General features: G+C 40.4%; 1 protein-coding gene across 1 annotated transcript in view; it reads right to left on the bottom strand.

Annotated features, from left to right (window-relative positions):
• LOC117366894 (mucin-19-like) overlaps positions 1 to 25,430 on the bottom strand; it is a 441,720-nt gene that overhangs the window by 259,101 nt on the left and 157,189 nt on the right. The window contains exons 34-36 of the mRNA XM_033958871.1: positions 22,316 to 22,339; positions 19,147 to 19,170; positions 15,498 to 15,518 (exon numbers count right to left, since the gene is read on the bottom strand). Coding sequence (XP_033814762.1) covers positions 15,498 to 15,518; positions 19,147 to 19,170; positions 22,316 to 22,339 — 69 coding nt within the window. The remainder of the gene's footprint in view (positions 1 to 15,497; positions 15,519 to 19,146; positions 19,171 to 22,315; positions 22,340 to 25,430) is intronic.

Raw genomic sequence — 25,430 nt, forward strand, 5'->3', positions numbered from 1 at the left:
GGAGCATTTACCTTACCTGCATGCAGTAGGTCTTCTATGGTTTAGTAAAACCTAGCATAAATCAGTTAGCATCCCTTGATGATTTCCCCCCTAAATACCCTTTAGATCAGTGGTTCTTAACCTGGGTTCGACCAAACCCCAGGGGTTCGGTGAGTCAGTCTCGCGGGTTTGGCGGAGGTCAAAACACACCTCCGACTCATATAGCGCTTCGGTCACGTTCAATCATCTATCAGTTATTCAGTGATTTTGATCAAGACTGATCGTGTACTCGGTTTCTTGATCTATCAATCTGTAACTAACGCCTTATATACATCAATCAATTCCTGATCAAAATTTGTGATTTAACTGATAGATGATTGAACGTGACCGAAGCGCTTATGATTCGTGATGATACGCCCCGCTTGTCCATAATTGGCTGCAGGTGATCACGCAACATCGCTTGGCCTATCTGTGCTGCAGGGGATTTGATGCGCACAGTAGTCTAATTGTAACTGTTGTGATGGTACGTCGTGTGATACCTATCTTAATATTTCAATCCCTTACTAACTATGTCGAGAAAAATACGAAAGTGGTCGGACGAATATGTACAATATGGATTCACATGTATAACGGAACGTGATGGGAGTCAGCGTCCTAATTGCATGATTTGCAATGCCAAGTTGAGTAATTCTACTCTGGCAAAACTAAGGGAATAAAGAAGGGTTCGGTGAACATGCATATGAAACTGGTGGGGTTCAGTACCTTCAACAAGGTTAAGAACCACTGCTTTAGATAAAGGACCCTACAGAATGAACTCGCCCAGGACTGCCTGCTCATTTCTCAGAGATATCCCATTTTCCTCTCAGTTCAGTAGAGTTGGCAAGGACCAAAAGCGCAAAAAATGTTTATATAAACCTGTATCTAAAATTTATTTAACAATGAAGAAAACTTAGAGAAGGTTTTTACCAGGATGCTTTGTCCTGTTTCATAAAACAATAAATACAATAAAATTCAATTAGAATATAATGAATCTTGTGCTTAAAACAAGGACCCTGCATCCTTGTTCATTCTAATTAATGAATAAGGCAACCTTTTCCAGATGTAGATAAAAAATGAATCCAAACTTTGCCCGATACTTGCTGTCCCCTCACTAGTATACAACAAGGCATGGATCCTATCAATGGCATTCAAAAATGGAAGCCAGAGAAGGTCACCCCTAAATGGAATTCAGTAAAGGGCACGCACCCTTTATGGAATAACACTTAATGCAAATCCCTGTGCCCTAACTGTGAGCACCCGATTTACGCTTGATAAAGCCCGGTGTAAATGGTGGTGCCAAAGCTGGGCATGCTGACCCATTATCCTGAAACAATATGCGCAACTTCTTGGAATGCTTCTGACATGTCCCACCATGGCCACATCGCTTTTGAGTTGGCGCGGTATACAAAGCTAAGGTTTAGTTTTAGTTTAGTTTTTACACTGTAGGATTTGGGTGCCTAGCGTTACAGAAAAGCGCACAGCTAGACGAGCGCTCACATAATGGGTTGTTTATTGCTTGCTAATGGCTTGTTAGCCAATTAAGTTGCATGCTTATCTTGGGATCGCACAGAAATCTGTATTCCATATATAGAACCCTGGGGGTAAAGATTCCATATTCATTAAAAGGCCTCTCTTTCAATACGGGACCATAAGGCCCAGATTCTATAACAGATACTTAAAGTTAGGTTCCTAGATCGGCACACCTAGATCTAGGCCTACCTTAATTATTTAAAATGCTTAATTGGTCTATAATTGGCTTAAATTAAAATTAATTGCTTTCTAGGCACCTAATTCAGCCGGTGATTAAAAACAAAACTTAATGCAACATGATAAATGGAGGCCAAAGATAGCAATGAACTTTACAGTATTCTAGGTTACTTTGTCACCATTCGTGTTGTGATGATTAGTATATTTCCAGCATATAATACATGGGCTCTTTTACTTTGCACCTAACAGTTTCTAATGCAAGAATAATGGCCTAACACGGGACATGCTACTCGGACTGGAAGAGGGTCACGAGTGGTGTTCCGCAGGAGTCGCTGCTTGGACCGCTGCTACTCAATGTATTTATAAATGATCAAAAACAGGGACGAAGTGCGAAGTAATAAAATTCGCAGATGACACCAAACTATTTAATGGGGCTAGGACTATAGAAGACTGCGAAGATTTACAAAGGGACCTGAACAAACTAGGGGAGTGGGCGATGAGATGGCAGATGAAGTTTAATGTAGAGAAATGTAAAAGTACAGCTACACGATAGGAGGGATGTCATTGAGTGAGAGTACTCAAGAAAGGGACTTGGGGGTAATAGTGGACAAGACAATGAAGCCGTCGGCACAGTGCGCAGCGGCCGCTAAGAAAGCGAATAGAATGCTAGGTATAATCAAGAAGGGTATTACAACCAGAATGAAAGAAGTTATCCTGCCGTTGTATCAGGTGATGGTGCGCCCGCATCTGGAGTACTGCGTCCAATATTGGTCGTCGTACCTAAAGAAGGATATGGCGATACTGGAGAGGGTTCATAAGAGAGCGACACACTTGATAAAAGGTATGGAAAACCTTTCATACGGTAAAAGATTGGAGAAACTTGGGCTCTTTTCCCTGGAAAAATGGAGACTTAGAAGGGATATGATAGAGACTTACAAGATCATGAAGGGTATAGAGAAAGTGGAGAGGGACAGATTCGTCAAACTTTCGAAAACTACAAGAACGAGAGGGCATTCAGAAAAATTAAAAGGGGACAGATTTAGAATCAATGCTAGGAAGTTCTTCTTCACCTAGAGGGTGGTGGACACTTGGAATGCGCTTCCAGAGGGCGTGATAGGACAGAGTACGGTTTTGGGGTTCAAGAAGGGATTGGATGATTTCCTGAAGGAAAAGGGAATTACTATACAGGTCCTGGACCTGTTGGACCACCGCGTGAGTGGACTGCTAGGCATGATGGACCTCTGGTCTGACCCAGCAGAGGCATTACTTATGTTCTTGTGTTATCATGTGTTCAGTGGCAAAGTAAAGGGGGGAGGGGGCAGCCTACTCAAGGAACATGTACCATCCTCCTCTTGCCCCCCCCCGCCACATGCGTTCTCCCCTTCCCTCATACCTCTTTAATTTTCCTGCACGAGCAGCATTACGAACTTGCTGCCCGCGTCATTGTCACCTCTCTCTGACATCACTTCCAGGCCCTGCGCCTAGGAAGTGATGTCATAGAGATGGCTGACATGATGCGGGCAGCAAGTTCATGCTGTTGCTCTCGCCTGGAAAATTTAAATGGTACAGGGAAGGGGGCGGGCTTGGCAGGGGGTATCGGAGAAGAGGGCGTAGAGGTGTGCCACTGCCCTGGGCATCAGTTACCCTTACTGTGCCACTGCATGTGTTAGTGTTTGTATGTGCATGGAGACATAGACTGTTTCTGAATTTAAGGAAGCATGGGACAGGCATGTGGGATCTCTTACGGAGAGGAAGAGATAGTGGATGCTGCAAATGGACAGACTGGATGGGCCATTTCACCTATATATGCCATCATGTTTCTTTGTTTCTCTGTTAACTGTGAGGTAAATATTTTTTAGGAATTTTTTATAGAGTGTGTTGGGGGTGGAAAATAGTCATTCTTGTACTAACCAGTAAGCACATCTACATTACCAATTGTTAACTGGTTAGTGCTTGGACAATGTGGGAGCCCCTACCTCCAAAAAATAGGTAATGGTAGGCGCTTCTGCAGTAATTTTTTAAATGTCCACGTGCAAATGACAACTTAGTGCACAGACATTAATGAAATAAATGAAAATATTTTTTAATGACCTTGGTAAAAATAGCCTTAGCATGCGAGAATAACCTGCTTAAGGGTGCACTAAAGCAATTTGTTACCACAGCTTATTAAAAGGACCCCATACCTGGGTAAAACTGAATGGTATTAACTGAAGAACTAAGCTATTACTGGACAGACTTGCACGGTCTGTGTCCTGTATATGGCGATTCGTTTTAGGATGGGAGGACATCGAAGTTGGGGTAGATATTCAGAACTATTTCAGTTGGCAGGAGTGGGCCATCCCCAGATTTTTCAGCAGCCCTAAACCATACAGTGGCACTGAAAACTCTGTATGACTGCCACAGCACTATGGGGTTAGTGCTGGGCAGTCTGGAGCAGAATCGGAGCGATGCTGGGATTTCCACATTTAAGTGAGATATTCAGTCTGCTCGCTTGAGAAATACCAGATGAAATTAGGACAGCAAAAAAGATTGCTGTAACTTAATCCAGGAAGCTTTCTGGGTACCGGTCTGAATATTGCTGATTCTGGCTGCCAGTATATTGAGTCAGCTGATTTCATGAAACTAGCCAGAAAGACTTTTAGTTTCCTGAAGGACTTTGAGTTCTAGCCAGGGAAATGCAATGAGCAGGTGTGCAGGCAAAGCTAATAATTGCATGGTAAACCAAGTTGACATTTTTTTGAATGACTACTGTGAAGCACTTTGATATTTTTAATGTAAGCACTATTCTCAAGATTCTGTATCTGTATCTGAATTTGGACACCCAGATTTAAGCGTGGATCCCATAGCGGTGCATAAACTGCTTAGTCTATAGGTGCTAACAATCAATAACCAATGTTAATTGAGAGTAATTAGGAGTTGTATGTGGATATGCCCTATGCCCTATTCCAGGGTCTCCCAAACTGGTGTGAGCAGCATCTTCTACCTGCTTCTCACGCCACCCTCGGCTCCCTTCTGATGTCACATCCTGGTCCTGTGACAGGAAGTTATGTCAGAAGGGAGCCATGGCTGGTACGAGCAGCAGGTGGAGATGCTGCTCGCACTGGGGAATATTTACAGAGGTAGGTCAGAAGGCAAAGGGGAGAGGCGCCGGCAGTGACAGACTTTTACATACACGATTTACACATCCTCTGTCTTAGTGTATATTTTTTAAATGAATTATTTCTTATGAAGGGTATTTTAAAAATAAATTCTGGAGTCTCTCGTGGCACACCTGGAATCTCTTCGTGGCACACCACTGTGCCATGGCACACTGTTTAAAAGACACTGCCCTATTCTATAACATGTGCATCTAAATTTCATGCTATGCAACTCCAAGGGGGTGTGGCCATGGGAGAGGCATTGGTAGATTCAGGAGAAATCTCAGAATTTAGGTGTGATATTATAGAACACCTGGATTTGTACTATCATCATTTGGGTTACAGCATTTACACCAGTCTTTGGCAGGCATAAATGCTGAAATCCAAAGTTATCAGGGACAAGCACCAACAGCCATTAAGTATGGGACAATCAGAGAGTAGTTTATTAATGGACCCAACACGGGCTATGTTTCAGCATCAAACACCTGAATTAGACAAAATCCTTAACAGCAGTCTGGAATCGTGACAATACCTTTATAAAGACCTGGGGTAAAGTTTAAGCAGTATGATAAAATGAGGAAAATTGTTAAAAAGAAGCTAAAAGGATCGGTTGCAAAGGTTAGGACTGTAAACCAGGCGTGGGTGTTATTTAAAATACCATCATGGAAGTCCAGACCAGATATATTCCATATATTAACAAAGATGGAAAGAAGAGGAAATGAGAGCTGGCATGGTTAAAAGGTGAAGTGAAAGAGGCTATTAGAGCCCAAAAAATCCTTTAAAGAATAGAAAAAGGATCCAAATGAAGATAAGAAGAGACACAAGCATTGGCAAGTTAGATGCAAAGCATTGATAAAGAAAAGCTAAGAAAGAACATTAAGAGAAACTTGCCAAAGAGGCAAAAACTCATAACAATTTTTTTCCAGGGGAGATCTAGGAAATTACAGATGGTAAGCTTGACTTCAGTGGGAATATGTAGACAAACAGACAGTAGTGTAGCCTTTAGAGTCTGTTAGAGAAGGAGGGAAGATGATATTCTCTTTCTGAGAGTAAAAAAGTAGAATACACATCTTTGGGTAAGTATACATTATTTTGATCTAAGCTTGATAGGTTTCGGGAGAAAAGCTCAATTGTAGGTTCCTTTCTAAAGACAGTTTAAAATTTAAAAAAACAAACTTTTAATAAAATCCTAAGGATCTCTATACTAGTCTAATATATTCCTAGTAGCTTAATAAGAAGATGTAAGAGATCTACCTGAACCAGAAATAGTTTTCAAGGGTGATGATGCAGAGGAACTGAAAGAAATCCAGTGGAATCTAGAAGATGTATTAAGCCAAATCGACAAGTTAAAAAGTGATAAATCGCCAGGACTGGATAGTATACATCCCAGGGTACTAAAAGAACTCCAACATGAGATTGCTGACCTGCTGTTAGTGATCTATAACCTGTCGTTAAAATCGTCTGTAGTACCTGAAGATTGGAGGGTAGCCAATGTTACGCCGATTTTTTAAAAGGGCTCCAGGGGAGATCCGTGAAATTATAGACCGGTAAGCCTCACTTCAGTGCCAAGCAAAACAGTAGAAACAATTATAAAAAATAAAATTGTAGAACAAGTAGACAAACATGATTTAATGAGTTGGAGTCAACATGGGTGCAGCGAGGGAGATCTTGCCTCACAAATTTGTTTGACTTCTTTGAAGGTGTGAATAAACATGTGGATAATGGTGAGCAGGTTGATATAGTGTATCTAGATTTTCAGAAATCTTTTGATAAAGTTCCTCACGAGACGGGCCCGAGAAAAATGGAGTGTCATGGGATAGGTTGCAGAATTCAGTTGTGGATTAGGAAGTAGCTGTCGGATAGAAAACAGAGGGAAAGGTTGAATGGGCCCCCCACCCACCTCCTCTCAGCACACTAGTTAAATCTTCAGCACCTGTCCACGAGCAGGCCTGCCCCTGGCTGTAGAATGAAGAGTTCCAGAGGCCTGCCTGAAGATTTAAGCAACACCACCGGAAGAAGGATGGGTGGGAGGGCAAAAAACGAAAGTGACCAAGAATTTTGGGGAGGACATGGCCTATGATCCAGATAACCACCCAGATAACTAAGGACAGCAGAAAGGCGCACAGCACTTTAAATGGGCATGGTGTCAACTACTGCTATTATTTAGCATTTCTGTAGCGCTGGAAGGCGTACGCAGTGCTGTACATTTAACATTCATTGGAAGGTCCCTGCTGAAAATGCCTTGGGGCAGCATAAGCTGCAATCTGTCACTGTCCAAGAGGGACTCTTTGGAAGGGGAAAATTCAATAAAAAATGTTTTCCATGTTTTCAATAAATATGTTTTATAAAGCTTGTTGAACGATGTGAACAATAGCAGAAATGCTTACCAGAAGGCAATCTATTCATTCCTTGATATAATGCTGATAGTAATATAATGTTTCATAGTAAAGAAAAATAAAACAGCAATTTGGTTGGAATGTAAGCCATCCTTTCAATAAAGCATGTCAATCCATGAATCCCTATCCATTCAAATTAGCAAATAACACATAGGTAGGAGATTGAATGATTACTCATATAAATATTTCCCAAAGCATTTCAGTTCATGCAAATGAATTTTCTACAAACAGAATACATTTTAAACAATGAAACTTTTTGAAACTGATATTGTATTTCCACATGTTAAATTAGCATTGATCTTTACCACACAGGGACAGACAAAACAAGCTCCGAGCCACATAGGGAGGAGCGAAGACAAATCGGCCAAAGCCTTGAAGCCAATCGGCAGGGGGTAGGGGGGGAGGAGGAGGAGGGCAAGATAGATTAGGGGTGAGCGGAGGGGAGGTCGCCCCTCTCGATCCAGCATCACACGAGGCGGACACGGCTTCCCTTCCGCTCACCCACTACAACAACAATTGTTTGCCTCTCAACTTAATGGAGCTCTCCCGCGGAGCTAGAAGCTGGCGGGCGTCCTTAGGGCGCCTCCGGCTCCAGAGTGTGGGCTGGGACGTTGGGCCGCTGCACACGTGGCCAGGAACAGTCCCTGACCCATAGGGAGCGGAAGGGAGATCGAGGGAGACCATTGCAGTTTGTCTCCCCCACGGACATCGCCGGCTCACTCTGCTCCCGGCGTACTCTCACTCCTACGGAGTCACGCGCTGCGTGAGTCGCGTCGCACACCCCCGACTCTCCCTTTTTGTTCCGCGGCCTGCCAGAGCCCGCCGAGACGCTCCCTCGGATCCTGCGAGGAAAGAGCATCTCAAAAGGGCCGCCGCACACGCCAGGGGGAGTCTCCGGCCGCGGACGGGTAGTCTGTGCCGCGGAGAAGCCATTCCTTGCTCTGCTCTTGGTAGCAAGGAATGTAGCTGCTAGTTGGGTTTCTGCAAGACACTTGTGACCTGGATTGGCCACTGTTGGAAACAGGAAACTGGGCTAGATGGACTATGGTCTGACCCAGTATAACTACTCTTATGTTCTTATGCAAGACAACTTTTTGTAAAGGTCAAGCATGACAATGGGGAGTGCCTCAGGCATTGTTCTTGCCCCCAAGCTGAATATCCTAATCGCTGGGATAGAGGAAAAAGGCCCATCCTTAGGCACCCTTTATAGAATACCATATAGTGTCAATTATTTTCGGAGCAAATGTTTGGGCACCATATTTTGAATCTAGCCCATAAAGTCTCTGAGAGAATGACTTCATGCACAGAAATACTTGTGCACGTTCTAGGGCAGCGGTCTCAAACACGCGGCCCGCGGGCCACATGTGGCTCTCCAGGTTTTATTTGCGGCCCGCGGTCTGGAGGCCATCATTCTCTTCCTTTCGGAGCAGCAGCCGGCTCATTCGCTTAAAGCCGCAGGTCGGCGACTCCTTGCGCTATCCACTCCTGCATCGGAAGCCTCTCTGACGTCACAACATCAGAGAGGCTTCAGACGCAGGCGCGGATCTCGCAAGGAGCCGCCACCCGCGGCTTTGAACGAATGAGCCGGCCAGACACGCTGCTGCTCCAGTGGCGTACCAAGGGGGGGGGCGGTCCACTGTTCTCTTCCCTGCAGGGCCGACCAATTCTGGCGGCCCGACGTCAATTCTGACGTCAAGAGGACGTTCTGGCTAGCCAATTGCTGCCTGGCTGCCCGGAACGTCCTTTCCGACGTTAGAATTGACATCGGGCAGCGAGAGTTGGTCGGCCCCGTGCAGAAGAGAAGCAGGGAGATGGCTTGTTCCCGATAGCGGCAGCAGCAGCAGCCTATTCCGCGGCGGCGGTGGCATGGGGGAGGGCAGGAAGGAAGGAAGAAAGAAAGAAGAAAGAAGGTGGGGTAGGGACAAGGAGCCAGAAAAAAAAGCAAAAAATGGGGCACGGAAGAAGGAAGAAAGAAGGAGGGGGGACAGGGAACCAGAAATAAAGCAAAAAATGGGGCACGGAAGAAGGAAGAAAGAAGGAGGGGGGACAGGGAACCAGAAATAAAGCAAAAAATGGGGCACGGAATCAGAGAAAGACAGACAGAGAAAGAAAGAAAAAGTTGGGGGAGGGAATGAGGTCTGGAGGAGAGGAAGCATACAGGAGGCTGAAAGAAGGGAAGAAGTATTGGATGCACAGTCAGAAGAATAAAGTGCAACCAGAGAATGATGAAATTACCAAACAAAGGTAGGAAAATGATTTTATTTTCAATTTAGTGATTGAAATGTGCCAGTTTTGAGAAAGAAAAGATATTGAACTTTAAATGTGAGTGCTGCAGAAAAAAAATAGAGTACTTGGAGGCCCGCAGAAAAAATAGTTAATGTCTTATTAAAGAAATGACAATTTTGCATGAGGTAAAACTCTTTATAGTTTATATATCTTTTCTTTTAACTGTTAAAGGAAAGTTTTATAAACTATAAAGAGTTTTACCTCATGCAAAATTGTCATTTCTTTAATAAGGCATTAACTATTTTTTCTGCGGCCCTCCAAGTACCTACAAATCCAAAATGTGGCCCCGCAAAGGGTTTGAGTTTGAGACCACTGTTCTAGGGTGAAGCTTTAGTGTAGTATAGGCGGAGTCACAATCTACACATAGAGGCCGACATTCATTGCTATTTAGATGGCCAGAAAGGGCTTCATTTGTCTAAATAGCACATAGACTGCTATCCATCAGTATTCAGTGGGGGATAGTCAGCTATCTCAAGCCAAATATCCCAGTCTCCAGATTGGCTGGTGATCGGTTATGTGGTATATCATTGGCCATTAAAGCTTAGCAGGCTAACTGCCAATTATTGGAATTGCTGGCTATATCTCTACAAGAGAAAAATAGACCGGAAATTCAATACCAGTGGATGAATATGGAGCAGGCATTGAATTTCTGTTATTGCTGTGGACTGCAGGAGATCTCCAGCGATTTTCCAAGGTCTGAATATGAGATAGATAATTTCTATTGAATACATGCAACTGAGCTGTTCTAAAGAGAAACAGATGTGCTTATCAAGGAAATGATAATCACCACTGTTAACCAGGATACTGGGCTTGACGGACTATTGGTCTCAATACATACACTTTATATTTAGTGTTGCTCACAGGCAGTGGATCTTAGTAAAAGGACTCTTTAGGGCTAGATTCACTAAGAAAACCGGTCGTGTACCGATCGGTTAGCGACCCTATTTTACTCTGGCCCAATTCACTTATCTCTCTGTTGAGCATCCTCCGAGCCGGGCATGCAAATGAGGGGTAAGGCATGCAAAGTAAGCAGGGATGCGATTCACTAACCAAAACCCTGCAACACCGACTGGGCTGGCCAATCACAAACAAGCGACTGCTGAAGACCAGTCACTGAGGTCCTTTCCGAATGCCCTGCCTTCTGCCGCCCTGCTCTCTACCCTGCTTCTCTGCTCTCAGCCCCGATCTCCTGCTCTCTCCTGCCTGATCTGAATCTCCATTCTTCTAAGTGCCTGCCCCGAATCTCCGTTCTTCTGCCTGCCTAACCCCGAATCTCCGTTCTTCTGCCTGCCTGTACAAATTTTCCCGTTCTTTTGCCTGTCTGCCCTGAATCTCCATTCTTCTGCCTACCTGCTCTGAATCTCTCCTGCCGCTCCGCTCTCTAGCCTCAAATCTGAACTGTAACCACTTTCTGTAGGGACTGAACGCAATGCAAACCTCATCCAGTACTGGAATAGCTGTTCTTCTCCAGCCTGCCATTAATCTTTCCTGCCGCCCGGCTTTCGTCACAAATCTCTCCTGCCCTTCCCTGTACTACGAGCCCGTAATTTTAACCTGCGGGTTTAAAGCGGGTTAAACCCATGGGCTCCCAAAAAGATTTTTTTTAAAAAAAATTCTCTCCCGGGGCCGGAGGTCCAGCGCATGCGCAGACCATTTACAAACGATCTGCGCAAGCACTGAGATCGCTATAGAGCGATTCGGGTAGGCAGTTGGTGGCGTAATTCCGAGCGCCCTCATTTGCATGAGGGCGAATTATGAATCAGCTCCCCGGACACGGATACAATCCAATCCCTCACGGATCCAATCCGATCCGTGCCCTTAGTGAACCTAGCCCCAAATCCCTTCCTGTCATCATTATGCGAAGGCTGAGATTCCCAATGACTTTGCCTCTGAAGTGCCCCTAGCACCAGTCAGCCCAGAGAAAAGACAAAGCTAGGGAAATTAATCTTTGTCTCCCGTAGTATCTCTGAACCATGCTTACTGTTCTTTTCCTAAATAACAGGCTTAGCAAAATATACGATTTTCTTATTGAACCAGCAACCATAAAGCCAAACTGCTATAACACTCATAAAATGCCAAGTGTTTTCTTTCACTGCAACTACACCAACCAGTTCGTAAATAAGAAACAGTAGATAATTAACCCGCTACAATGCCAGACCATATTCAATAACTGCTAAATTTACTACATCTTTTCTGTCATTCCATGTGTATAGCAAAAGACTTTGAATAATATCAACTAAACCAGATCCTACAGGTGGAGTGTTGACACAAAATAAGCTTTAAGATATTTCCAAGTATTAATCTTGATGATAGTATTAACTGACTGCTAAAGCCATCCATTAAATATATGAGGTTGGTTTAAAATGTTTGGTAAAAAAAAGCAAGTTACTTTTTCACTCCGTCAGAAATTATAAAGACTAGGGGACACTCGATGAAGTTACAGGGAAAAACTTTTAAAACTAATAGGAGGAAATTTTTTCTTCACTCTGAGAATTTTTAAGCTCTGGAACGCGTTGCCAGAGGATGTGGTAAGAGCATAGAGCATAGCTGGTTTTAAGAAAGGTTTGGACAAGTTCCTGGAGGAAAAGTCTATAGTCTGTTATTGAGTAAGACATGGGGGAAGCTACAGCTTGCCCTGGATTGGTAGCATGGAATATTTCTACTCCTTGGGTTTTGGCCAGGTACTAGTGGCTTGGATTGGCCACCGTTAGAACAGGCTACTGGTCTTGATGGACATTGGTCTGACCCAGTAAGGCTATTCTTATGTTCTTAATGTAGTCTCCATTGAAGGCTATACATGCGAGTCCAGCATATATCCAGATTTTTCGTACTGTATGAAAAATAGCTGTTTCTGAGTCTTGCCGCGTCTGGGTAGGTTGAACTGATGTTTCTTCCATCATGCTGTGGCTTTCTTCATGGTATGCTGTGAGGTCTGCAGTTTGTCTATATATATAGTGGGTTCACTGACCTGATTGAGAACAGAGAGGTCTGTTGGTCATGAATTTGAATTTTGGTGGGAAAGTTCATCAAATTCATCAGACCTCCCTATTCTCAATAAGTTCAGTGAACTCAATATATATAAAGACAAGCTGCAGACCTCACAACATACCCTGAAGAAAGCCACAGCATGATGGCGGAAAAGTCGGTTCTACCTATCCAGACACGGCGAGATCAGGAAAACAGCAACAATCAAGATGCCAGCTGCGGAAGCCCAAGAGAACGAATGTTGGTACTGTAATCCAATTAACATCGGTAGTTGGTTGCCAGACTCTATTTAAGGATAAATCATTTCCCAAAGTATTAGTGAAAGAGGATGATTTAAGCAGAAGTTCCTTCTAGAGACATATACATCAAGTTCTCCCCTCCCCCACCCCAGGTAGTCTCCAGAGTTTCTTTCAGCTGATTAAATTTCTTTTGTATTTTCCTTCTTTCTTCTCCCTAGATCAGTGGTATTTACTGATAGCCCTAGAACATGGGTCTCAAAGTCCTTCCTTGAGGGCTGCAATCCAGTCGGGTTTTCAGGTTTTCCCCAATGAATATGCATGAAATCTTTGTGCATGCACTGCATTCATTGCATATTCATTGGGGAAATCCTGAAAACCCGATTGGATTGCAATCCAGTTGGGTTTTCATGATTTCCCCAATTAATATGCATGAGATCTATGTGCATGCATTGCTTTCAATACATATTCATTGGGGAAATCCTGAAAACCCAATTGGATTGTGGCCCTCAAGGAGGGACTTTCAGATTCCTGGCCTAGAAGGGCACAAATGGATGGAATTTTAAGGCCATCCCTAATGAAAATGCATGAAATAGATTTCTATTCTCATGTGTACACTTACTTGGGATATTCTGAACACTTGAACTATTCATGACTGAGGGTCTCACAAGGCAAGGCTGGGAACCATGTCCTAGACCAGGGGTAGGCAATTCCAGTCCTCCACAGCCGGTGCCAGGTCAGGTTTTCAGGATATCCACAATAAATATGCATGAGATAAATATGCATCTCAAGGAGGCAGTGCGTGCAAAACTATCTCATACATATTCATTGTGGATATCCTGAAAATTGACTTGGCTCCGGCTCTCGAGGACCGGAATTGCCTACCCCTGCCCTAGACACATGACAGAGGATGAAATGCTAGGCTTACAATACAGTTGATATCTTCTGTGGGTAATATGAAGGATATGTCTGTTTTCAACTCATTAAAGGCCAGATTTAAACCCCCACCCCCCATTCTACAAAACTAGAAGGCGGTTTTTAACGCCGGCCGCAGTAGCAACCGCTCCAATGCTCATAGAATTCTTATAAGTGCTGGAGCTGTTACCGCCACGGCTAGCACTAAAAACTGCACTATAGTTTTGTAAAAGGGTGGAATGGGGGGGGGGGAGTTAGTGAGGAATTTCTGTCAGTTTCTATCTATGGTGTCCTGGGAGAGGGTGGAAGCTTATTCATTTATGCCCTAAATATTCACACTTATTTAGGATGCCTGAGATCTTTCTTTCAGTCTATTTTTTTTCCAAACATTTTTAGGGTCATATTTTGACCATTCTCTTGCTCATGATGGTTTCCACCTATCTCCTAAATTGGCCTTTTTTAATATTTATTAGGGCTGAGTGCTTAGATATACGCTTAAAATTTCACAAAACGCCTAGTAGGGGAGGAAATATAGTTGGTACTTTACCACTGATTTTCATCATTAGCCTCAAAAATTAGCCTCGTAAATGGATTGCAGGCATAAATGCAGAAGTGTAAATTTTAACTCCAAATTTAAGATAACTTTTTATTTTTTAGCTGAAAAGCTCTTAAATTCGGCTGATAATAGAGCATCAATTTAGAAGCTTCATTAGGGGCCCTTTTGCTAAAGTGCAATAAGTAGTTAATGGTTTCTGTGAAAAATTTGCAGCTACTGTAGCCTACATTCTTTCATTAAGCCATGGTAATTACAAATTTTACTATGGTTTAGTAAACGGGCCCTTTAGAAGCTTAAATTTAGGGCCTCTGCTTTTTTGAATATCAGTCTCTACATTTTCTTAGTTTTTACTTATAAATATATTTTCAAAACTAAAATTAAAAATATATGTTTTTATTATATAGGGTTAGAAGTATAAGTTGTCTTCCTGACTGGTGTTTTGAGGAACGGGGACCCCATAAATACACTTCCCGATTGGGAATCTGCAGAGGATAACCCAACCCCTGGGGCAGTCAAGATCTACAAACAAGTTGACCCACCCCTAAATTAGAACATGCCCCAAAGCTGATGGCTGAAAGAAGGGTGTCTGAGTTTCCCATTTTGGTACATGATTTCTGTGCAGTTGAATTACTGAAATCCTAGTGATCAATATGATTTTTTTATTGACCTTGACAAACGAATACTAAAACTTAAGATACGAGGAGCCGCTGAAAAGTTCTCAGCCCAATAAACAAAGTTGGGGCAGTCTCCATCGACGGCTATACACTTACCCCTTGTTTAACTAAGGTGCGCTATGCGTTTTAAATATGCGCGTGCGCTAACCGCTAATGTGTCCATAGACTAACATGCACGCGTTAGCGTGTGGTTAGCGTGTGCTATTTAGCGAAGGGTAAAACGCTTAGCACACCTTTATAAAAGGAGCCCTTAATCCAGCAATTTTCTGCTTTTTTCTTTATATATTTTTCTGATAGAACAAAATAAAATGGAAAATCACTGGCCTAAGTGTATAGCCTTCGATGGAGATTGCCCCGAGTTTGTGGGCTGGGCTGAGAACATTTCAGTGGCCCCTCGTACTCTATCTGATTTATCAATGGTATCAGCAACAAGAAAGGAGTAGAAGTTGTAAAATATTTGTCTGAGAAACACCATTTTATTTCAGTATGTTTTCCTGTTCTGATAATCTGACTTTCCTGTAGAAGGAATGTTGTAGTCTTTTTTGCTCTCAGGAAAGGGGAAAAGTCTTTACTTATAAATACTGTACCTTGTGTACTGTTGTTTTCTCCTGTTGATATAAAGCACAAACATTGTTAGCAAAGTGGAAGAAAGCTCTTGTCTGGCTGATAGGAAGATAACATGAGCTTCTCATCAGTAAACTATTCATATGTTAAGCATCAGAGCCTGCAGTAGTGGACAGTGTTGTGAGTTAATGTACTGTGTTGAAAGGCCTAGATTCACTAACGTGCACTGCTAAGCTTGTGCAAAATAATGTGTTAGTAGGAATTATTTATCCAAATGTCCCATTTTATGCAATAGTGCCTAATTACTATCTGTGTTAATGGTATTAGTGTGCACTAAGCCAGAAGTACATTTTAGTAGATCTAGCACCAAATGTGACGATATTTTATGAAATGGTAAAGGCAATTATTTTACAAACCCTGCTGTCAGGAAACGGAAAAAACAAAAATATTGTCTTAATTTGTCTAGATATTTAGCTGGGTAAAAGCACTAGATATAGGCAGGATCCAGATCGCTTAAGGTGGCCATCTTGTACTTAGATCAGTGGTTCCCAACCCTGTCCTGGAGGACCACCAGGCCAGTCGGGTTTTTGGGTTTGTCCTAATGAATATGCATGAGAGAGATTTGCATATAATTGAGGGGGCAGGCATGCAAATCTGCCCCATGCATATTCATTAGGGCTATCCCAAAAACCCGATTGGCCTGGTGGTCCTCCAGGACAGGGTTGGGAACCACTGACTTAGATAATCAGTGCGGCTCAATGCTGAAAAACTAGATATAAATTTAAATGCCGTGGCCAGGATTTGAAGTTGGCACTGACTGTAGTGTTTAAAGATTGGGAAGATTATTTTTAGTTTTTTAACCTCTTTTGTTTTTATTTTTACTACTATGGGAAACTGCACAGTTCTGTGTGCATTTAATCTCCGTTCCCTTTAAAATCTGTTGTGTTAACAGGTTCTATGATTCTCTCATATACACAGATGTGTCTTCACTAAAGAGCATTAAGCCCTTAATGCACAATTGGTGCACAGAAATAGGCTACCATGCAAACATATTAAAGCGTTTTGCAGTATTCTCCTGTTTCTGTATATTAAAGCATGAGATTTCATTTTTAAGACATTTTCTCTGAGGGGGCGTGGCATGGATGGAGCATTAACCAGGTAGTGCATTATGATTAGCACGTGCTTACTGGCTAATGCAGAGTTAAAGGAAGAGCACTTAGCACATACGTTAACTTGATTAGCACATTCTAAATCGATTAGCACATCTTAATAAAAGGACCCCTTAGGGCTAGAATCAATTCATAATGGCAGTTACTAAATCCCAAAGCAATCCCAAGACACTGAAGAGACTATGAAGAAGAAGAACAGCAGGGGCAAATTCTTTAATCCTTAAATGTATGTAGTTGAATAAAAATAATTATTGACCCGTTGTGCCATAGTTCTGTGTCTATTTCTCTTGACATCATCATCATCATCATCATCATCACGGGACTTTGATGATGACATCAACAGTGGCATCCATGATGCTATGATGTGCTTATTCTCTCGCACAATAGGAGAAGGAAGACGCAGCTGTGGGCTTGCAGAGGTATGTCTGAAGGGATAGATGAGGACAGGAAGGTAATATGGCAAGGAAGAGTACTAGGGTCTAGCTGGGGAGCATAAAGAAGTCAGTATTCTTTTTTATATTATACTCCTAGGCTATACAATACAATGGCTACAATTTTGCAGGATATCACAAATATCCTTTCATGTTCTTCCATGCTATCTATTATATTCTTGTATGCTGTGTATTGTGGTATTATTTGTGTTGTACTGACATTTATCGTATTTCTATTATATGACTGTTCTACAATGCTGTTAAAATCTGTATATTTCTGATAGTGTTTCATATTAATCCTGTTATTAGGTTTCAAATTATTATTTCCAAGTTTACCTCATTGATTGTATTTATGCTTATATTTAGTCATTTTACTATTTTTATGCTGTTAACAAAATTGTAACCTTACTTGCTGTGCACTGCCCTGGGTGAATCTCTTCATAAAATATAACTTTTTTTCAGAGTATACTTTGGGCCTAATATTCAAAGGGTTTATGAATTTTGAAAGTTATGCTCCTAAATTGGCCTTTTTAATATTTATTAGGGCTGAGTACTTAGATATACAATTAAAATTTCACAAAACTCCTAGTTGGGCAGGAAATAAAGTTGATACTTTACCGCTGATTTTCATCATTAGACTCAAAAATTAGCCTTGTATATGGATAGCAGGCCTAAATGCAGAAGTGTAACTTTTAACTCCAAATTTAAGATAATTTTTTTTTTTTACCTGAAAAACTCCTAAATTCGGCTGACAATAGAGCATCAATTCAGAAGCTTGATTAGGGGCCCTTTTCCTAAAGTGCAATAAGTAATTAATGTGCAGTAAATTGCACAGTAATAGCAAGGGCACTGCCATGTTAAGGGGTTTTGTGTTATATTACAGCAGTACAGTTAAGTGCTTTTCTTGATAGAGGACGTGGCATGAGTAGAGAATAGGTATGGAAGTCTAAGCCAGCTAAATAGGAGCCACCGAGAGCTCCTGCATTAACTACAGCCAAGGACCATGCACTAATTTGCAATTTAATACAGGATCAGAATAAGAAAATGCCTGTTCCGCCCCCAATGGTTTCTGTGAAAATTTTGCAGCACCGTAGCCTACATTCTTTCATTAATCCATGGTAATTACAAATTTTACTATGGTTTAGTAAACGGGCCCTTTAGGAGCTTAAATTTAGGGCCTCTGCTTTTTTTAATATCAGGCTCTACATTTTCTTAGGTTTTACTTATGAATATATTTTCAAAACTAAAATTAAAAATATATGTTTTTATTATATAGGGTTAGAAGTATAAGTTGTCTTCCTGACTGGTGTTTTGAGGAACGGGGACCCCATAAATACACTTCCCGATTGGGAATCTGCAGAGGATAACCCAACCCCTGGGGCAGGCAAGATCTACAAACAAGTTGACCCACCCCTAAATTAGAACATGCCCCAAAGCTATTGGCTGAAAGAAGGGTGTCTGAGTTTCCCTTTTTGGTACATAATTTCTGTGCAGCTGAATTACTGAAATCCTAGTAATCAATATGATTTTATTATTGACCTTGACAAACGAATACTAAAACTTAAGATACGAGGAGCCGCTGAAAAGTTCTCAGCCCAATAAACAAAGTTGGGGCAGTCTCCATCGACGGCTATACACTTACCCTCTATTTTACTAAGGTGCGCTATGCGTTTTAGTGCATGTTAAATATGCGCGTGTGCTAACCGCTAATATGTCCATAATAGGCGCCCTTAGTCCAGCGATTTTCTGCATTTTTCTTTACATATTTTTCTGATGGAACAAAATAAAATGGAAAATCACTGGCCTAAGTGTATAGCCTTCGATGGAGACTGCCCCAGGTTTGTGGGGTGGGCTGGGCTGAGATCTTTTCAGCAGCCTCTCATACTCTATCTGGTTTATCAATGGTACCAGCAACAAGAAAAGAGTAGAAGTTGTAAAATATTTGTCACAGAAACACCATTTTATTTCAGTATGTTTTCCTGTTCTGATAATCTGACTTTCCTGTAGAAGGAATGTTGTAGTCTTTTTTGCTCTCAGGATAGGGGAAAAGTCTGTACTTATAAATACTGTACCTGATGAAGTGCTGCTTTCTTCTTCTGTTGATATAAAGCACAAACATTGTTAGTACAGTGGAAGAAAGCTGTGTGGCTGATAGGAAGATAGCATGAGCTTCTGATGAGTAAACTATTCATATGTTAAGCATCAGAGCCTGCAGTAATGGACAGTGTTGTGAGTTAGTTAATGTACTGTGTTGAAAGGCCTAGATTCACTAACGTACACTGTTAAGCTTGTGCAAAATGATGTGTTAGTAGGAATTATTTACCCACATGTCCCATTTTATCCAATTGGACCTTTTTACTATCTGTGTTAATGGCATTAGTGTGCACTAAGCCAGAAATACATTTTAGTAGATCTAGCACCAAATGTGACGATATATTATGAAATGGTAAAGGCAATTATTTTACAATCCCTGCTGTCAGGAAACAGGAAAATCAAAAATACTGTCTTCATTTGTCTAGATATTTATCTAGATAAAAGCACTGGATGTAGGCAGGATCGAGATCATTTCTGGTGGCCATCTTGTACCTAGATATTCAGTTCAGCTTAATGCTGAAAAAACAGATATAAATCCGTGGCCAGGATTTGAAGTTAGAAACATAGAGTATGACGGCAGAAAAGGGCCGTCGGCCCAACAAGTCTGCCCACTCAAAGAACCCTCCCTCAACAAGAACCCTCTTTTTAAGCATTTCCCCGGAGAAAGCCTACATGTTTATCCCATCGTCCCTTGAAGTCGAGTGCGTTACTGGCCTCAACTACCTGACGTGGAAGACTATTCCATCGATCAACCACTCTTTCAGTGAAGAAGTATTTCCTGATGTCACCATGAAATCTCCCACCCTTGAGTTTGAGCGGATGCCCTCTGGTTGCCGTGGGACACTTAAGGAAGAAGATATCTTGACTGACTTGCAGAGTTTAAAGATTGGGAAGATTATTTTTAGTGTTTTAACCTCGTTTTTCATTTTAACTACTATGGGAAACAGCACAGTTCTGTGGGCATGTAATCTCAGTTCGCTTTAAAATCTGTTATTTTAACGGGTTCTATGATTCTGTCGTATACACAGAAGTCCCTTCACTAAAGAGCATTAAGCCTTTTATGCACAGTTGGTGCACAGTAAAAGGCTACCATGCAAACGTATTAAAGCATTTTGCAGTATTCTCCTGTTTCTGTGTATTAAAGCATGAGTTATTTAATGTTTGTGTTGCACTGACATTTATCATATTTCTATTATATGACGGTTCTGTTAAATTCTGTATATTTCTGATACTGTTTCATATTAATCCTCTTATTAAGTTTCAAATTATTATTTTCAAGTTTACCTCATTGATTGTATTGATGCTTATATTTAGTCATTTTACTATTTTTATGTTGTTAACAAAGTTGTAACCTTACCTGCTGTACACTGCCCTGAGTGAATCTCTTCATAAAATATAACTTTTTTTTCAGTGTATACTTTGGGCCTAACATTCAAGGGTTTATGAATTTTGAAAATTACGCTCTTAAATTGGCCTTTTTTTAAATATTTATTAGGGCTGAATGCTTAGATATGCCCTTAAAATTTCACAAAACTCCTAGTAGGGCAGGAAATAAAGTTAGTACTTTACCACTGATTTTCATCATTGGACTCAATAATTAGCCTTGTAAATTTAAGATGACTTTTTTTTTTTAGCTGAAAAGCTCCTAAATTCGGCTGATAATAGAGCATCAATTTAGAAGCTTCATTAAGGGCCCTTTTACTTAATTGTAATAAGTAGTTAATGTGCAGTAAATTGCACAGTAATAGCAAGGGCACAGCCATGTTAAGGGGTTTTGTGATATATTATAGCAGTACAGTTAAGTGCTCTTCTTGATAGGGGACGTGGCATGGGTATAGAATAGGTATGGAAGTCTAAGCCAGCTAAATAGGAGTCACCGAGAGCTCCTGCATTAACTACACCAAAGTACCATGCACTAATTTACACTTTAATACAGGTTCAGAATAAGAAAATGCCTGCTCCGCCCCCAATGGTTTCTATGGAAAAATTTGCAGCTACCGTAGCCTACATTCTTTCATTAATCCATGGTAATTACAAATTTTACTATGGTTTAGTAAACAGGCCCTTTAGGAGCTTAAATTTAGGGCCTCTGCTTTTTGGAATATCAGGCTCTACATTTTCTTAGTTTTTACTTATGAATATATTTTCAAAACTAAAATTAAAAATATATGTTTTTATTATATAGGCCTAGAAGTATAAGTTATCTTCCTGACTGGTGTTTTGAGGAACGGGGACCCCATAAACACACTTCCCGATTGGGAATCTGCAGAGGATAACCCAACTCCTGGGGCAGGCAAGATCTACAAACAAGTTGACCCACCCCTAAATTAGAACATGCCCCAAAGCTGTTGGCTGAAAGAAGGGTGTCTGAGTTTCCCATTTTGGTACATATTTCCTGTGCAGTTGAATTACTGAAATCCTAGTGATCAATATGATTTTATTATTGACCTTGACAAACGAATACTAAAATTTAAGATACGAGGGGCCGCTGAAAAGTTCTCAGCCCAAAAAACAAAGTTGGGGCAGTCTCCATCGACGGCTATACACTTACCCCTTGTTTTACTAAGGTGCGCTATGAGTTTTAAATATGCGCGTACGCTAACCGCTAATATGTCCATAGACTAACATGCACGTATTAGCGTGTGGTTAGCGCTATGCGTGTTAAATATGGTACACTATGCGTGTTCAATATGCACGTGCGCTAACCGCTAATGTGTCTATAGACTAACATGCACGCGTTAGCGTGTGGTTAGCACGTGCTATTTAGCGAACGGTAAAACGCTTAGCACACCTTTATAAAAGGAGCCCTTAGTCCAGCGATTTACTGCTTTTTTTCGTTACATATTTTTCTGATGTAACAAAATAGAAATGGAAAATCACTGGCCTAAGTGTATAGCCTTCGATGGAGACTTCCCCGAGTTTGTGGGCTGGGCTGAGAACATTTCAGTGGCCCCTCGTACTCTATCTGATTTATCAATGGTACCAGCAACAAGAAAAGAGAAGAAGTTGTAAAATATTTGTCTCAGAAACACCATTTTATTTCAGTATGTTTTCCTGTTCTGATAATCTGACTTTCCTGTAGAAGGAATGTTGTAGTCTTTTTTGCTCTCAGGATAGGGGAAAAGTCTTTACTCATAAATACTTTACCTGATGATTTTTTTCCTTTTTTATCTGTTGATATAAAACATAAACATTGTTAGCACAGTGGAAGAAAGCTCTTGTGTGACTGATTGGAAGATAACATGAGCTTCTGAAGAGTAAACTATTAATATGTTAAGCATCAGAGCCTGCAGTAGTGGACAGTATTGTGATTTAGTTAATATACTGTGTTGAAAGGCCAAGATTCACTAACGTGCACTGCTAAGCTTGTGCAAAATGATGAGTCAGTAGGAATTATTTACCCACATGTCCCATTTTATGCAATAGGACCTATTTACTATCTGTGTTAATGGCATTAGTGTGCACTAAGCCACTAATTAATTTTAAGGAAATTTTAAGGAAAATTGTAATTTTATCAATTATGTTTCTTGATGTATTATCGCTGTGTTTTCACAGTTTCTCTTGTTGTGAACCACACTGAACTGCAAGGTATTGCGGTATAAAAAATAAAGTAATTATTATTATTGTTATAATCCATGACAAGAAGGACAAGGCATTTTGAAAGCAGCATTGCGATCATTATTATGGAAAACTACAATATTTATTACTTTTTCTTTTCATTTTTTTAGTGAGCAGTTACTGAACAGAAAAATACATTTGCCATTAAAGATGATGAAACTAACATAAACATTGAACAGAAACTTGTAACGAAGACTATTGGCATTACTTGTAACAATGCAAACCCCCTTCCCTTTATACAAACCCACAAAAGCAATTTTTAGTGCAGGCTGGCACTAAAGCCAGAAGTACATTTTAGTAGATCTAGCAACAAATGTGACGATATTTTATGAAATTGTAAAGGCAATTATTTTACAATCCATGCTGTCAGGAAATATTATCTTAATTTGTCTAGACATTTATCTGGGTAAAAGCACTGGATATAGGCAGGATCCAGATCGCTTCTGGTGGTCATCTTGTACCTAGATATTCAGTGGGGCTTAATGCTGAAAAACTGGATATAAATTTAAATGCCGTGGCCAGGATTTGAAGTTGGCACTGACTGTAGTGTTTAAAGATTGGGAAGATTATTTTTAGTGTTTTAACCTCTTTTTTTTATTTTAACTACTATGGGAAACAGCACAGTTCTGTGGGCATTTAATCTCAGTTCCCTTTAAAATCTGTTGTGTTAAGAGGTTCTATGATTCTCTAATATACACAGAAGTCCCTTCATTAAAGAGCATTAAGCCTTTGATGCACAATTGGTGCACAGAAATAGGCTACCATGCAAACATATTAAAGCATTTTGCAGTATTCTCCTGTTTCTGTGTATTAAAGCATGAGTTATTTAATGTTTGTGTTGTACTGACATATATCATATTTCTATATGACTGTTCTACAATGCTGTTAAAATCTGTATATTTCTGATACTGTTTCATATTAATCCTCTTATTAGGTTTCAAATTATTATTTTCAAGTTTACCTCATTGATTGTATTGATGCTTATATTAAGTCATTTTACTATTTTTATGCTGTTATCAAAATTGTAACCTTACCTGCTGTACATTGCCCTGGATGAATCGCTTCATAAAATATAACTTTTTTTTCAGTGTATACTTTGGGCCTAACATTCAAAGGGTTTATGAATTTTGAAAGTTATGTTCCTAAATTGCCCTTTTTAATATTTATAATAAAAATTTTATTTTTATATACCGCCATACCCAAGGGTCCTAGGCGGTTCACAACAGTGAAGCTTAATATATGCAATGCAAATGAATACATCAATTTAAAATACATCTGAAAGATTCGGTGAAGTTAGATGGATACAATATAGAGAAAATACAAACAATTTAAAATAGAATTAAAAGTATTGAATTAAAAGATAAGATACATTAAGATACCAGCCTGTTAAATAGTTGTGTCTTTATCTGTTTTCTAAAATCTAGATAAGAGGGAGCTTCTAACACGATTTTGGCAAGGCATGTATTCAGTTTGGCCGCCTGAAATGAAGGTTCTCTCGAGGAACCTCTTGTAATAACAAGTTTTATAGAAGGATATGCAAACAGATGTATTCTTCGTGAGCTTTTATTAGTGTAATTCAGCGTAAAATGAGAAGTAAGATAGCCTGGTAACATGCCAAAAACTGGTTTATAGCAGATGCATGAAAACTTAAATAAGACTCTAGATTCCAACGGCAACCAATGGAGCTTTTGATAGAAGGGGGTAATGTGCTCTCATTTTTTCATACCAAAAATGAGGCGAACAGCAGTATTCTGAACCAATCGCAATTGTTTAAGAATTTTCTTAAAAGCACTCAAATATATAATGTTACAGTAGTCAAGAATACTTAAAATAGAAGATTGAACTAACAAGTGAAAAGAGGCTTCATCAAAGTACTTCTTGATGGTGCGAAGCTTTCAAAGCACCGAGATACTTTTTTTGAATATTAAATCAGAATGTTTTTCCAATGTAAGATGTTTGGACAAAGTTATTCCCAATATTTTTAAGAAGTGTTCGATATTATAATCCAACCCATTCGCGTGTATCATTGTTTCTTTAATTTTATCGTTGGGAGTTGCTAAGAAAAATTTAGCTTTTTCTGAATTTAATTTCAGTTTGAAAGCAGCCATCCAAAGTTCAATCTGATTTAAAATAATTGATAGTAGGCTGAGTGCTTAGATATACACTTAAAATTTCACAAAACTTCTAGTAGGGGAGGAAATAAAGTTGGTACTTTACCACTGATTTTCATCATTAGACTAAAAAATTAGCCTCGTAAATGGATGACAGGCATAAATGCAGAAGTGTAACTTATAACTCAAAATTTAAGATGACTTTTTTTTTTAGCTGAAAAGCTCCTAAATTTGGCTGATAAGAGCATCAATTTAGAAGTTTCATTAGGGTCCCTTTTGCTAAAGTGCAATAAGTAGTTAATGTGCAGTAAATTGAACAGTAATAGCAAGGGCACTGCCATGTTAAGGGGTTTTGTGATATATTACAGCAGTACAGTTAAGTGCTTTTCTTGATAGGGGACGTGGCATGAGTAGAGAATAGTATGGAAGTCTAAGCAAGCTAAATACGAGACATCGAGAGCTCCTGCATTATCTACTCCCAAGTACCATGCACTAATTTACACTTTAATACAGGTTCAGAATAAGAAAATGCC

The sequence above is a fragment of the Geotrypetes seraphini genome, chromosome 9 (genome assembly GCF_902459505.1).
Source record: "Geotrypetes seraphini chromosome 9, aGeoSer1.1, whole genome shotgun sequence".
Classification (NCBI taxonomy): domain Eukaryota; kingdom Metazoa; phylum Chordata; class Amphibia; order Gymnophiona; family Dermophiidae; genus Geotrypetes; species Geotrypetes seraphini.